Source organism: Scyliorhinus canicula, chromosome 7, assembly GCF_902713615.1.
Source record: "Scyliorhinus canicula chromosome 7, sScyCan1.1, whole genome shotgun sequence".
Classification (NCBI taxonomy): domain Eukaryota; kingdom Metazoa; phylum Chordata; class Chondrichthyes; order Carcharhiniformes; family Scyliorhinidae; genus Scyliorhinus; species Scyliorhinus canicula.
Genome location: NC_052152.1, coordinates 108980749 through 108995618, shown reverse-complemented (window position 1 = coordinate 108995618; position 14870 = coordinate 108980749). Strand labels below are relative to the sequence as shown.

General features: G+C 46.7%; 1 protein-coding gene across 1 annotated transcript in view; it reads right to left on the bottom strand.

Annotated features, from left to right (window-relative positions):
* The window catches only part of LOC119969267 (succinate--CoA ligase [ADP-forming] subunit beta, mitochondrial-like), a 218651-nt gene that overhangs the window by 69092 nt on the left and 134689 nt on the right, over positions 1-14870 (bottom strand). The window contains 5 exon segments of the mRNA XM_038802641.1: positions 4419-4580; positions 7271-7327; positions 7330-7409; positions 12975-12979; positions 14173-14295. Of these exon segments, the coding sequence (XP_038658569.1) occupies positions 4419-4580; positions 7271-7327; positions 7330-7409; positions 12975-12979; positions 14173-14295 (427 nt within the window).

Genomic DNA, 14870 nt, shown 5'->3' with positions numbered 1-14870 from the left:
ATAAGTAATGGGAGGAGCCAGCTATATCTGTGGGTTTGGCAGCTTTGCCATAGGATTTGAATCTGACAAAACAGAAGGATTTTCAGGTTTTTCCTGAAACGCTCTCTCTCCAAATGTGTTCACAGAGAATAGCAAGTAACCATGCCTTACATGTAAGGGCTGTTTAATGGTTTAACGTTAACTGTAAAGCTCTTTCTTTAATGTTAATATGGTCAATTTTGTGTTTAAATTAATGTTTGTTTTAACATAAAAGCTACCTATTGATCAGAATCATCACTCCTGGGGGTGAAGTATCCTTTCCTCACAGTTTGCAAACTGCAAATTGTTTGGGGTTTCCACCCGGTATCCTAAGAAACGTTGGAGTCTTGATCCGGTATCTAACAGATGCGAGGCACAGAATGCATACTCTTCTTTGTATGGTGGGCATTGTTACATGAAATAATTGCAGTTAAATCAGGCAGTTTTACTGACCAGGGGTACTAGCTTCCAATATTGGAACTGTGATACAGTTTGTAACATAACTGTAGCACAAGTGGTTAGCACAGTTGCTTCACAGCTCCAGGGTCCCAGGTCCAATTCCTGGCTTGGGTCACTGTCTGTGCAGATCTCCCCGCGTCTGCGTGGTTTTCCTCCAGGTGCTCCGGTTTCCTCCCACAGTCCAAGATGTGCAGGTTAGATGGATTGGTCATAATAAATTGCCCTTTGTGTCCAAAAAGGTTAGGTGGGGTTACTGGGTTATGCGGATAGGGTGGAGGCATGGGCTTAAGTAGGGTGCTCTTTCCAAGAGCCAGTGCAAACTCGATGGGCCGAATGGCCCCTTTCCACTCGTAAATTCTATGATTCTGATGATTCTACAACATTCTATAGAATGAAATTATGAGTCCAACTGCACCCAAATAGAATATTTAAAATAAAAATACGAAAGGCCTTTTTTCGGAAAGTGGACAAAATCATCTCTGACTTTGTATGGGCGGGGAAGGTGCCGAGGTTGGGGAGGACCCTGCTACAGAGGCAGAGGCAGCAGGAGGGGTTGGCGTTGCCAAACCTGCTTCATTATTATTGGGCGGCGAATGTGGACAAGGTGCGGCAGTGGTGGGAAGGAGAAGGGATAGAGTGGGTTAGGATGGAGGAGCAATCTAGAAGGTCTAGTTTGAGGGCTATGGTGACGGCAGCATTGCCAATGGCTCCGAGTAGGTATTCAGGGAGCCCAGTGGTGCAATCCACAGTGAAGATATGGAATCAGCTGAGGAGGCATTTTAGGATGGAAGGGATGTCGGTGCTAACGCCGTTGTGCAAGAACCATGGGTTTGAGGAGGGGATGGATAATGTATACAGGAGGTGGAGGGAAGTGGGGCTGGTCAAGGTGAGGGATCTGTATTTGGAGGAAGGGTTCACCAGTCTGGAGGAGCTAAAGGGGAGGGTAGAGCTGCCGACGGGTAGTGAGTTCAGGTACCTACAAGGTTAGGGACTTTGCACGAAAGGTCTGGAAGGGGTTCCCTAGATTGCCAGGATACACCCTACTGGAGCGACTACTGCTTCATGATGTGGAAGGGGAGGGAAGAATTGGGGATATATATAAGTGGCTGGGGAAGCAGGGAGGCGAGAGGGTGGTGAAGATCAAGTAGAAATGGGAAGCGGAGTTGGGAATGGAGATCAGTTGGGCAGTATGGAGTGAGGCACTGCGAAGGGTAAACAGGACCTCCTCTTGTGCAAGGATGAGCCTGATACAGTTTAAGGTGCATATGACCCGGGCGAGAATGAGTGGGTTCTTTCAGGGGGTAGCAGATGAGTGTAAGAGGTGTAGGCAGGGGCCAGCGAATCATGCGCACATGTTTTGCAGTTGTGAAAAATTGGGAAGATTCTGGGCGGGAGTGTTCACGGTCTTAGGCAGGACAGTGGAGGAGGAGGTGGACCCTTACCCTGTGGTGGCAATATATGGAGTTTCAGAGGAGCTGGAGCTCATGGAGAGGAAGAAGGCCGATATCTTGGCCTTCGCCTCTCTGATTGCACGCCAACGAATTTTGCTGGAGTGGCAGTCGGCATCATCACCGGAGGTACCAGCATGGTTGGGTGACCTGTACGACTTCCTGCGGTTCGAGAAGATAAAGTATGAGTTATGGGGCTCAGCAGGGGAGTTTGAGAAAAGATGGGGGATGTTTGCGACCGTGTTTGAGGAGCTGTTCGTCGCGGGGGCTGGGGGGGATGAAAAAGGAGGAAAATCTGTACAAACTGTATAGTTGATTGTTGGGAAGAGTGATTCCCGGCGGGGTGTTTATTTGATAAAGGTTTGAATAAAATGCGTTTTTAAAAAAAAGAATTTGGTCTTCTGTGTGGTAATATAGTAGATTTATAGCTTTCTGGTTCAATAAATATCACAAATGTGCTTTACTAAATAGATAACTAAGAATTAAAGTATTTGCACTGTATGTCACCTTTTCACACCTTACAGCTTTTCCACAGCTCTTCATATACACTGAATTATTTTTAAACTTCAGTCAGAATTGTGATATTGGTGAGTGCCGTCATCATTTTGCATGGTCTCAAACAACAAGGTGAATTACCAGTTCATCTATTTTTGGTGAAAGAATGTTAGTTGAGACATCTGGAAAATTCCTTTGTTCTTTTTCAAATAGTGCCATGGGATCAATCTGATGAACAGCAGAAGCTTAGTTTAACATCTCGTCCCAAAGAAATGCATCTCTAATACTGTATAAGTGTCAGCTTAGGCTATGTGCTCAGACCTAGAGTGGGATTTGAACCCATAACTCTCTGACTCACATCGACATGCTATAAACCAAGGAGAGGAGAGAATGAAAATCAATATGTAAATTTTAAAATAATTTCAGTTCCTTCAGACATGTACATGGAACTGCTCAGGAACAATTGTCAAAGGAATAATAATAATAGATGCTTTTAAAGGCAGAACAGTAAAGAACTAACAGTAATGTAGAGAAGTGACAGTTTTTTGCACTTATATTGACCGGAGTTAGGCTGGACCAAACTTAATTTCCAAAATGATTTCAGGATTTGGTAAGGGAAGGATATTCAATTGGATGTTGCTGTGAGTGGTGAATGAATTCATTACACCATTCCACAGGCTTTCCATAGTGTTTTGTTTAACAATTTGCTGTCAGTGGGATATTGAAAGGGCATCTGGAGTATGTGTGAAAAGGGCAAGGAAATATGCAACTTCTTAACCAAGGTGATTGTTAATGGGGCACATATCTGACCAATAATGTGCAAGGTAGAAAGTGAATTTTGTGTCAAATCAGGTATAGAAAGCAAAATAGAGAAGAATGACTGAACTGAGACAGTGCAAAATGGGACAAAGAAAAAGCAAAAACAAATTAGATCTCCAACAAGTAAAATTTAAAGGTGCGAGACTCCACACTTACAAAAGTAATTTTAATTAGCAGAAAGATAATTTGGCAGTAATTAAGAGTCATCATGTTGCTAAAATTGTGCTTAGATTATGTTGGAAAAACCCTATCTTTTTGTGTCCAATTTAGGTCGTATCTACCATGCAATCACAGGAGCATCACCTCATTTAATGCTTTTGAATGGCAAGTCAGACACTGAGATGCTGTTTTGACATAGCTGAAGAAGGGGCATCGCAACTTGGACATAAAGTACCAGATTTTTTACATTTAACTGCATGCCTGTTCGATTTGTGTATTAATAGTTGTCAGCATTCCACTTGCATTTTCACTTGAGGATGATAATATAATCTTTATTAGTGTCACAAGTAGGCTTACATTAATACTCCAATGAAGTTACTGTGAAATCCCCAAGTCGCCACCCTGCAGCGCCTGTTTGGGTACACTGAGGGAGAATTCAGAATGTCAAATTCACCTAACAAGCATGTATTTCACAACTTGAGAGAGGAAACCGGAGCACTCGGAGGGAAGTCACGCAGACACGGAATCAAACATGGGTTCCTGGCGCTGTGAAGCAACAGTGCTAACCATTGTGCGATGGTGTCGCCCTAGCTCTTCTCGATCTCTAAACTCTCCATTGATAAGTGAGAGCAGCAGCAGTGAACTAAAATCATGCAGTTTGCAGATATGTTTATTTGGATGGAAAGTTAAATGTTGGTCATATCTTCAGATCAAAGGAAACTGAGCTTTTACAAAGTCATCCAGATTCAAAACATTAGCTCCTTTTCCTCTCCAGAGATGCTGTCAGACCTGCTGAGGTTGTCCAGTACTTTCTGTTTTTCTTTCAGATTCCAGCATCTGCAGAAATGTGCTTTTATCATAAGGAGGAAACTGGTAATTTGCATACACAAACAAGGTGAATGGTAAGGTAAAATGGGTTTAATAAGGAAATACATTTTTAAAAACACAATCTGGGCACAATTTATTTACTCAACTGATTCCATTAGTTGATCGGTAATGTATTGAAAACTCATCTCTTACCCAAACAACCAATGTTTCCATCCAATCCAATGTAATTGAGATTTAAATCAGTGGCTTGCTTGTCTAGTTCATCCTCCTGACTCCAGTCCTGTTGGGCAAATATATCCTTCTGCCGAAAGGCAGCATTAGAATCAAAGTTGATCTTTGCATCCATGCACATCACTGAAAACAAAAGAAAGTTATGTCTGAAAAATGCATCACTAATACAGAATTGAATTAAGTGTTGACAACTGTTAAGAATTGTTTGCATTCTAGAGATTCTAACTGTTCAATGAGACCCAATTAGTCTAGACCAACAGAAAACATATCAGGTCTAGTGATGCAAAAACATAACGAGAAGAGCATTAATCCTCAAGTAGCAGAGGAAACCGAAGTCTTTAAAACAAAACCATAATTGTGTCAGTTTGAAGGGACAATTTTATGTTGTGTACGCTTGACTACTGCCAACCCCCGCAAGCATCCAGTAACATTTTCACTCATATTTGAATAGTAGAATTAGAAAAGCAGTCATGACCAGGATACTTGGCTTTTCCAGCTCAAAGGGAGGCAGGTGGAAACAACTGTTACGACCCCCTGGGTTAGTGCACGGTCAATTCCAAGCCCAATTGACCTGAAATTGCAACTCAATTGAAAGTAATAAATAATTCTGAGAAAAACACCCAAAGTCTGCCCAATAACTGCAGTCACCAGGTTTGCAAATTCAACACAATTAAGTTTATTAACAACAATAACTTTAATTAATATGCAGCAGACGGGGGGGACAATAATAATGAAAGTAAAACGATAAGAATCTTTGTTTCAGATGGTTGTTTCCAGCACACGGTTCTTCAATCCAGGCTTTCAAGTCGAGGTTTTCGTGGTAGATTAATACTGTACAGATTCTGTGTAAAGATATATAGTTTTTCTGGAGAAAACACCAGGGATTTAGAGAGTAGCTTCTTTTCTCTGAGCTTCGAGGACTCTGTTCTTCCCCAGGCTCTCTGAAAATCATCCCACTCAGACAGGATACAATCAGTGCCTGTTACCAAGCAGAATATGGCCCTTTTGGCTAATTCATTAGCCACCAGCCAACCAATTGAACCAGGTGCCACCAATCTCTTGGGTGCCAAGAAGTCGGAGTTCAGCTGTCGAAAGGTTAGCAGAGTGTTCTCTTTTGTAACTTTTCAGTTCCTTTCTTCCCCTATGCAACTTATTATATGTCCAATAAGGATCAATGGATCAAAATGATAACAGCAAAAATAAACGGAAAACAGGGAATCAACAGGAAGGGCTCTTACACATCACACTCCGAGAAGGGACTGGGAGAAGGGATTGGGAGAGTATTTAAAGAATGCACTTGAAATAGTCTTTTCTTCTAAAACACCAATATCACATAATAAATTAGGAATATTAGGTTACTATTGGCATTGTGTACTTTTTGCTATAAACGTGCCCACAATCAACATATCATGGTGTGGAGATGTTGGTGTTGAACTGGGGTGGGCAGAGTAAGAAGTCTTACAACACCAGGTTAAAGTCCAACAGGTTTGTTTGGAATAACTAGCTTTCGGAGCACAGCTCTTTCGTCAGGGGTCACTTGTAAGACTTCTTACTCAAACTTATCATAACAGATGCGAACAGTTTCGTACGTGATTTACTATCAAGAGTAAATTATGGAGATAGAGACAAGTGGCAGGAGGATCATTTCCAATCCACCAAGACCAGCAGTATCAACGTGGGCACTGGGGAGACTATGGCAGAAGGCCAGAAATTGGTTTCATGCTGGTGTACATTTACAGCGGGATCCTCCGCTAGTACCCACCATGGCGGGAAGGAGAGCTACAGGAAGCCAGCACTCTGGAAATGAGGAATTGAACAAACAAATGTGATATAAAATAGGATTATTAGTTAGAATAATGTAGATGTGAGACAGTCTGATGGTAGTGACCTCACAGACAAAGGACAAAGGAATTCAGCAAAGCATGGCTAGGATGGTTAGGGAGAAGGAAGCCTCGTGCAGGGTGGTGAAAAGGATGCTGGGTAACAAGAGGCCCAGGGTTGAGGAATGCGAAGTGAGCCAATCAGGATATATGGCCAGGTCAGGAGGTGTATAGGATGACCTATGGAAATCTTTTATGTGAAACTTGATGCCATTTGAATGATATGTGCAGAGATCTCTTTGTCTCCGATTTCACTCGGTTCTGGGGCTTCAGAAGACTGCATGTGTTCTGAATCTCTATAGAACGGGTCAGCCTTGCAAGTTGTTTAAAAATAAATAATATTATACCTACAAATCCCTCTCGAATTTTATTGAGGCCAGACTGATGGGTAAAGAACTCAATATTGTCAGAAAGAAGAATCAGATCACTACAGTCAACCACCCCTCAGAAGGAACATTCCAGTTGACTTGGATACTGGACTCAGGTCACACATAAACCCCAACATGTATTTTATTGTGGTCGTGACCCAAATCTTCGATTTCATCTTACCTCAGGTTCGCTGTGCAACTCATTAATAGAGGATTGGAGCATTCCAAACTTAAGAGCTGGGGAAAATAGGTCACCTTACACAAAGAGGGAAATCAGAATAAAATAACACCTTTCAGTTTACAGACGGTTAGAGGGAAAGAAAATCAGGGCAGTTTAAATTGACCCCCTTCCTGTCCATGACAATGGTGTGACTCTTGCAATGGTATAACTTCTGAGGACTTTTGCAGCACTCCACCATTCTCTTGCCAAACTACTGAACAGTTAGATGACATAGATCCACCCTTTCCAGAAGAAATTAGAAATTCAGTTTTTAAAAAACAACAGAACCCTATCAGCGTAAATTATTAAGCAAATTTGAAGTAAAAGTAGGCCTGTGTACGTTACCAATCCCAGAGGCATCCTCCGCCATAGGATTTATCTCCACCATACTGGCATCATATTGATGAACACCTCGTACAATTTGATCATATTCTCTGCTGCATCTTCTATGACATTCGCTGGAAACCCCATTTTTTTGTGCAAGCTGAAAAAATATAATCAGTGAAATCAATATTGAAATGCTAATCCTTTTTTAAAGCAGTCTTTGCCAAAAGATGAACAGCTGTCTAGGTATACATTTTGCCCTGTGGTTTTAGTATTTTGAAGCAAGTAAAGATTTAATTTTTAAATTAATCAGTTTAAAATTAAGGGCAGGAAGCTCAGGTTCCAAAGTAATCAGATAAATTGGAAAAATATTGAAAAAGCCGAGGATACTTTGTGTCACTGTTTCAACCCAATATAAACAATATTCTTTTATTTTGATAAATTGCTTCAGTGATAACATTTGCCTCAGAATCAGAAGATCATGTACTCAAATCCCACACCAGAGACATCAAAAAATCCAAAAATGTGCAGATTAGGTGGATTGGCCATGTTAAATTGTCCCTTGGTGTCCAACGATTGGATGGGGTTATAGGGTGTCAAGGATGGGGCGGGGAGTGGGCCTGGATGGAGTGCTCAATCGGAGGGTTGATGTGGACTTGATGGGCCAAATGGCCTCCTGCACTGTAGGAATTTTATGAATCCAGGCTGCCATTTCAGCGCACCACTGAAAGATGCCATTTTTCAGAGAAGTTAAACCAACATCCTATCTACCCCCCAGTTAGACACAAAGGATTCCAGTGAATTAGTCTAAGAAGAGTAGTCTTCTCTTTGTGCCCTGGCAAACTTTTATCTCTCAACCAATACCACAAAGAAACAATTATCTGATCGTATAGTGCTGTTGGTGAGATTCTTGCTATATTGCCAGGCAGAACTCCCACAATCCTGCACTGAGATTATGTACTCAGCGCTCTGCAGACAGGCTTGAATCCCAGACCTTCTGATTTGGAGGTAAAAATGCAATGAACCAAAAATCAGGTCCTGGGTTCTTCGCTTTTAAGGCCCCACAAAAGTTCAATAAAGCGGAAACCTCCATCACTGCCGGTCAGAGAATAGTGCATGGTTTGCTAATGATCTGGGAGGTGACAATCAGGGAAAAAATACAGTGGAAAAATTGTTGACATGTACACGGAAACCTTTAAATTAGGGACACAAGAGGTTTGCATCAGGTGTCCTTATTTTTAAAATGGTCACTATATATGCAGCAAACCAGATAAACTAGATATTCCAGGATTAGCAACATACCTTATTTTCTCCCACTCTCATCTGGGACAGTACTTAAGGACAGGATTTTTCCAACAGTGGGATTTCCTACCCTGCTGCCCAAAGAGTTAGCAGGGAACGCCTACACCCATCATAGCAGCCCCACAGCGTTTGATTGCTAAGGTGTTAACTGGCTGGAGATGGACTTTCACCTCCGAGAGCTGCCAGCCAATTCAAATTGCATCAAACTCCATTTGCAATCTAAACACCAGACAGTGAAGTGACAGGTTGCATCTATTCTAACATCATTGTTTGGTACTGCCAGTTTAAGTGTCCCTTTTTGGGGGTTTCACTATTATGAAATGAATAGTACAATTAATAGTTCCAACAATTGGGACTTCCGGTGGCAGCCCTGGTGTGATTGGTCACACATTTGGTAGCTCCCACTTGTGGCGGTGTTTTTGGACCTCTTTCCCAGATAACAGGCAGACTTTTAAAATGGAAAAAGGCACAAGAGTGGAGGAAGAGTTTGTTCCACCGTGGATGGATTTGTGGACATGGAGTGGTTTTAGGCGAAGGGAACTGTTGGAGCAAGAAACCTTCCCTGCAACAGGGGAAGATGGCAGAGGGTAAGGGACCGACCTTACCATTTCAATGGTCTATGGAGCAGCTGGTGGATTTTCCTGAATGAGAAGTTCACCCAGTAGAGGAAGAAGTCTCTGGAAGACCTGGCGAGGATGGTGGATCCGCTTTAAGGCGATCCAGAAGGTGGAGGAGAAGGTGGGGGAGCATGAGGAGCACTTGGTTCTTTGGCGGCCGAATTGGGGTTGATGCGTGATATCCAGAAGCGGCTTCAGGAGAAGGTGGAGGATCTGGAGAACCGCTCCGGAGACAGAACCTGAGTATTTTCGGATTGCCAAGGGGCATTGAGGGAGCGGACGCTGGCTCGTATATGGCCAAGATGTTCAAGAAGTTGCTGGGAAAGGGGGTCTTTGAGCGGCCTGTGAAGGTGGTCTGGGCATACAGGGCATTGATGAGGAAGCTGCTGAGGGCAATGGTGGTGCGGTTGCACCTTTTCTGGACAAGGAGCTGATGCTGAGGTAGGTCATGCAGACAAGGCGGTTTACTTGATAAGGCAGTGAACTTCAGTATGCCAGGACCTCGGTGCAGAGCTTGCCAAGAGGAGAGCAGGCTTTAACAAAGTGAAGGCTGCCCTCTTTAAGAAGGGGGTGATGTTTGGAATGCTGCACCCGGCTCGCCTTTGGGTGACCTACAATGGCCAAGAATATTACTTTGGGACGCCGGAGGAAGCGATGGAAGTTTTGAAGGACAATAGACTGGCAGGAGAGGGAAGAACATTGAACTTTGGAGGGTTTTCTCTTTTCTTTGGGGCCACATTGTCCTTTGTTCTTCTGTGGGGGATTGGGGGTTGGTCTTGTTCGTACCAGGATAATGTTTGAGTAGGGGGGAAATCAGTGGGGGGGGTAGGATGCTAGGCCCCATGAGCAAGGGCTGCCAATCTAGGCTGGACAGAAGCAGTTGGGGGGGGGGGGGGGGGGGGGGGGGGGGGTGCTTAGAGTGTTGAAGGGTGGGTAGCGCAAGTCTTTCATTCAGCATTTGAATTCAAAGAGGGGGGGGTGGCGGTCTGATAAATAAATGGGTAGCTTTTGAAGCGGGGAGCATAAGTGGCAGACTCCGGGGGGAAATTCGTATGGTGAGTGGGAAATTTGAGGAGATTGCCGGTGGTGACTTTTTATGCCCCGACGAGAGACGATGTAGAGTTTATGAGGCAGATGCTGGGGAAGATCTCGGACTTGGACTCGCGCCGGTTGATAATGGGGCGGGGGGCGGATTTTTAACCACTGTTCTGGAAGCCGAATTAGATCGTTGAGCTCGAGGGTGTCAGTGGTGGCGAAGGAACTGAGGGGTTTATGGAGGCATGGGGGGTGGACCTGTGGAGGTTTGGAGGCGAGGGCTTGATTATTTGTGTTGGCTAGGATATTGTTGGCAGGGGTGGTTGGAACCCCCCAGCGGGGTGGAGGGCAATGCGGATGTTTGGAGGGGTTGGAGTTCCCTAAGTTGGAGGAGGGCCTGGTTAGAGGCATTGGGAGCAGGGCCGGCCCAAGCACGGTCAACTCGGGCAGTCGCCCGGGGCGCCATGTGCTAGGGGGCGCCAGAGACTCGGGTCCCGCGCATGCGCAGTTGGGCCGGTGCCAACCAGCGCATGCGCGGTGGCCGCCCTCCCCAAGGGCGCCCCCCCCCCCCCCCCCCCCCCCCCCCCCCTCCGTCCGCTCTCGGGCCCGCCCCCGCGCTCGGGCCCCCCCCCCCCGCCTCCGCCCCCCGCCTCCGCCTCGGGCTCGCCCCCCCCCCCCTCCCCCACCTCCGCCTCCGCCTCGGGCTCGCCCCCCCCCCCGCCTCCGCCTCGGCCCGGCCCGCCCCCCCCCCCCCCCCCCGAAGGGCGCCGAAGTTCAGCTTGCCCGGGGCGCCAGCAACCCTAGGGCCGGCGCTGATTGGGAGCCCCCATTGGGCTGGTGGAGGGTGCGAGGGTGATGCAGGCGGGTAAGGCCCCGGCCCAGATGGGCTCTTGGAGGAATTTTATAAAGAATTTTTGGGGGACTTGGGGCCCCTGCTGGTAAGGGCGTTTAATGAGGTACGGCAGCAGGGGCTGCTCCCCCCTCCGCTGACGCAAGCCTCGATCTCCTTAATCTTAAAGAGGGACAAGGATCCGGAGCAGTGTGGGTCCTATAGGCCAATTTCATTGTTAAATGTGGATGCTAAGTTGTTGGCCAAGATTTTGGCATCAAGGATGGAAGACTGCGTGCCGCGGGTGATGGGGGAGATCCAGACTGGGGGGCTGGATTCTCCGGTCGCCGACGCCAAAATCGCATTTGGCGTATGGCTGGGGAATCACAGTTCCTGATAAAATCGGGGGCAGCGCCGCTTTCGCAATCCTCAGCGTACCTGGAGAGTACGCCACGCCACGTATCGACGGCCTCAGGACATTGCCTGAGGTCCTGCTGTTCCAACCCCGACTGGCCGAGTTCTCGATGGCGTCAGTCAGGTGTGGTCTCATCCGTCAGGAACTCGGCGTGGCGGCTGCGGACTCAGTCCAGCACTGCTAGAGTCGGGAGAGGGCCGATCCGTGGGCAGGGGGACTTTATTAGGGGCCAAACTGGGGGGCACTATTTTGCGGACCGGGTCCACGAGCGGCCTCCGCTATGTAGCACGCGCGGCCGCTGCCGTACGCATGCGCAGCCATGGACGCAGCAATTTTCTGGGCCGTAATGGCAGCTAGAGCCGGGTGCTATTTGCTGCCGGCATGCTAACCCCCAGCGAAACGGGGAATCGGTGGCCGTTTTAGGCCATTTTTTCTGGCATAAAACGCCATCGTTCCCACACCAGCATGGGGACATAGCCCCAAAATCGGAGAATCCAGCCCGGGGTTATTAAGGGGAGGCATTTGTCGTCTAACATCAGGCGGCTGTTGAATGTTATAATGCTGCTTCCGGAGGGACAAAGTGTAGAGGTGGTGGTCGCCGTGGATGCAGAGAAGGCCTTCAATCGGATTGAGTGGGACTATCTATAGGAGATGCTGGGCTGGTTTGGGTTTGAGCAGGGGTTTGTGGATTGGGTCCGGTTGCTGTACCGTGCACCTGTAGCGAGTGTGCGAACAAACCGGATGAGTTCGGAATATTTCAGACTGCATGGGGGGGGTGGATGATGAAGCAGGGATGCCACTCTCCCATTGCGCTTTGCATTAGCTACAGACCCACTGGCAATGGCGCTGAGAGCGTCAAGTGACTGCCAGCGGATGGTACAGGGCGGGTAGAGCATAGGGTCTCATTGTACAGACGATCTGTTGCTCGATATATCAAACCCTTGGAAGGTACTGGGGAGATTATGGGCATATTGGAAGAATTTGGCTGGTTCTTGGAATATAAATTGAATATGGGGAAGAGCGAGGCGTTTCTGATTCGAGCAAGGGGGCAGGAGAAGAGGCGAGGGGAATTACCATTTAGAGTAATGGGGCGAGCTTTCGGTATTTGGGTATTCAGGTGGCGCAGGGATGGGAGCAGCTGCACAAGCTAAATCTGGCTTTGTTTGTGGAACAGATGTAGGGATTTTAGGAGGTAGGATGTGCTCCTGCTGTTGCTGGTGGAATGGGTGCAGTTGGTGCAGCTGACGGTTCTCCCGAGGTTCTTGTTTGTGTTCCAGAATTTCCCCATCTTTATCCCCAAGGCTTTTTTAGGAGGGCAAATGCACTTATTTTGGGGTTTGTTTGGGCTGGTAAAGCCCTGCGGGTGAAGAAGGTGCTGCTGCAGTGGGGTCCAGGAAGTGGGGTGGGAGGGTTAACTCTTCCAAATATGTTAAATTACGACTGGGTGGCAAATATAGCCTTGGTTAGGAAGTGGATAGTGAGGAAGAGGTCGGTTGGTGGCAGATAGAGGCAGCCGCTTGTAAGGACTGGAGCTTGGGGGCACTGCTGACGGCGCCTTTACCGGTCCCGCCGGCTAGGTACTCCACTAGCCCGGTAGTGGTGGCAGTGACGGCAGCAGCTGAGGCTGGAGGGGGGCCTTGGTTTGGGCACCGATCTGTGGGAATCATAGATATGCTCCGGGGGGGGGGGGGGGGGTTTTGTCCAGAAGCAGGTACCATCCTTCCCTCACCTGCTGCCCCAGGGGCTACAGGACAAGGTGATGTCAAAGATAGTGGTAGGTGAGGCTAGAGTGTCGAGTGTCAGAAATTTATACTGAGTTGGTAGATTGGGAGGGAGCCCCGATAGGGGTGGTGAAGTGAAAGTGGGTGGAAGAGTTGGTGAGAAAGGTGGCAGCTTTGGTATGAGAGGAGGCTTTGAGGGTGAATGCATCCTCGTCATTTGCTAGGCTTAACCTTATTCAGTTTAAAGTGGTTCACAGGGCACACATGACTGTGGCTAGGATGAGCACATTTTTTGAAGGGGTGGAGGATAGGTGTGGGCGGTATACAGCTGGGCCCACAAACCATGTCCATTTGTTTTTGGGCCTGTCCGAAGCTTGGGGGATTCTGGCTGGGGTTTGCCAACGTTATATCGTAGGTCTTGAAGGTAAAGTTGGTCCCAAGTCCAGAAGTGGTGATCTGTGGAGTGTCGGAAGACCCAGGAGGCGAGAGAGGCCGATGTCTTGGTCTTTGCCTCCCTGGTAGCCTGGAATCGGATATTATTAGAATGGAGGACCCGGGGCCACCAAAACAGGGGTGTGGATGAGTGACCCGGCAGAGTTTCTTAGGCAGGAAAAGATAAAGTCTGCCTTGAGAGGGTCTGTGAAGGGGTTTGCACCTCACCCTTTTTGGACACTTAGGGCAATTGATCATGGCCAATCCTAACCTGCCCATCTTTGGACTGTGGGAGGAAACCGGAGCACCCGGAGGAAACCCACGCACACACAGGGAGAATGTGCAGACTCTGCACAGACAGTGACCCAAGCCAGGAATTGAATCTGGGACCCCGGAGCTGTGAAGCAACTGTGCTAATCACTGTGCTGCCCTTTATGGTTGTGTTTTGATGTGTAAATATATAATGCCTCAATAAAATATTTTCAAAGTAAAAATAGTTCCAACATTTGGAACAGCAACAATCAAAACTCTATTCAGTTTCCATATTTGGAATTTCAGTGCAATACCTTGACAGCTTGCTCTTTTTTGATGCCTTCAATTATATCAATGGGCTCCTTAATAATTGCTTCAGGGTTTTCAGCTGCTACATCCTCGATATTAACTCCTCCCTCTGAACTGCCTATTAATACTGGTCCCTAAAGAAGAAATTGCATGAATAAGATCTCATTCTCAGTACAAACTGAAAGCAATTACAAGAAGAATCATTTTAGAAGATTACATAAATCCATTAACTGGACACAAAACACCACCCAAAACATATCACAACCACAGTCAATATATACCAACAGTCTGGCTTGGTTACTGGTCAATATCTATTTCGCTGAATCAGTATATCCTCTTCATGCTGCCTTTAAGAGTAGATGATTCAGGATATGGGCATCGCTGGCAGGCCCACATTTATTGCCTATACCGGGTTGTCCTGATAATAGGTTGTCTTGGACCGCTGTATAAGGATCCTCCTGTTTAATCCCTGCCTGTTCCCCTTTCCTGCTTTTAATTTCCATTAAAACATTTGCTATTTTCATTTTTTGTCCTTGGATACCTTTAAGACCAAGCAGCTTACCTTTAATTTAAAAACAGAAAACCCATTCCGGTGATATATGTAGTGGAGAAAGATGCACCAGGAGGCTCTCCGCACTGAATTTGATTTTTAAAGAGCAACACGCAGCGAAAGATTTTTAAAAACTGACGGATCGACGAATAAACGGTG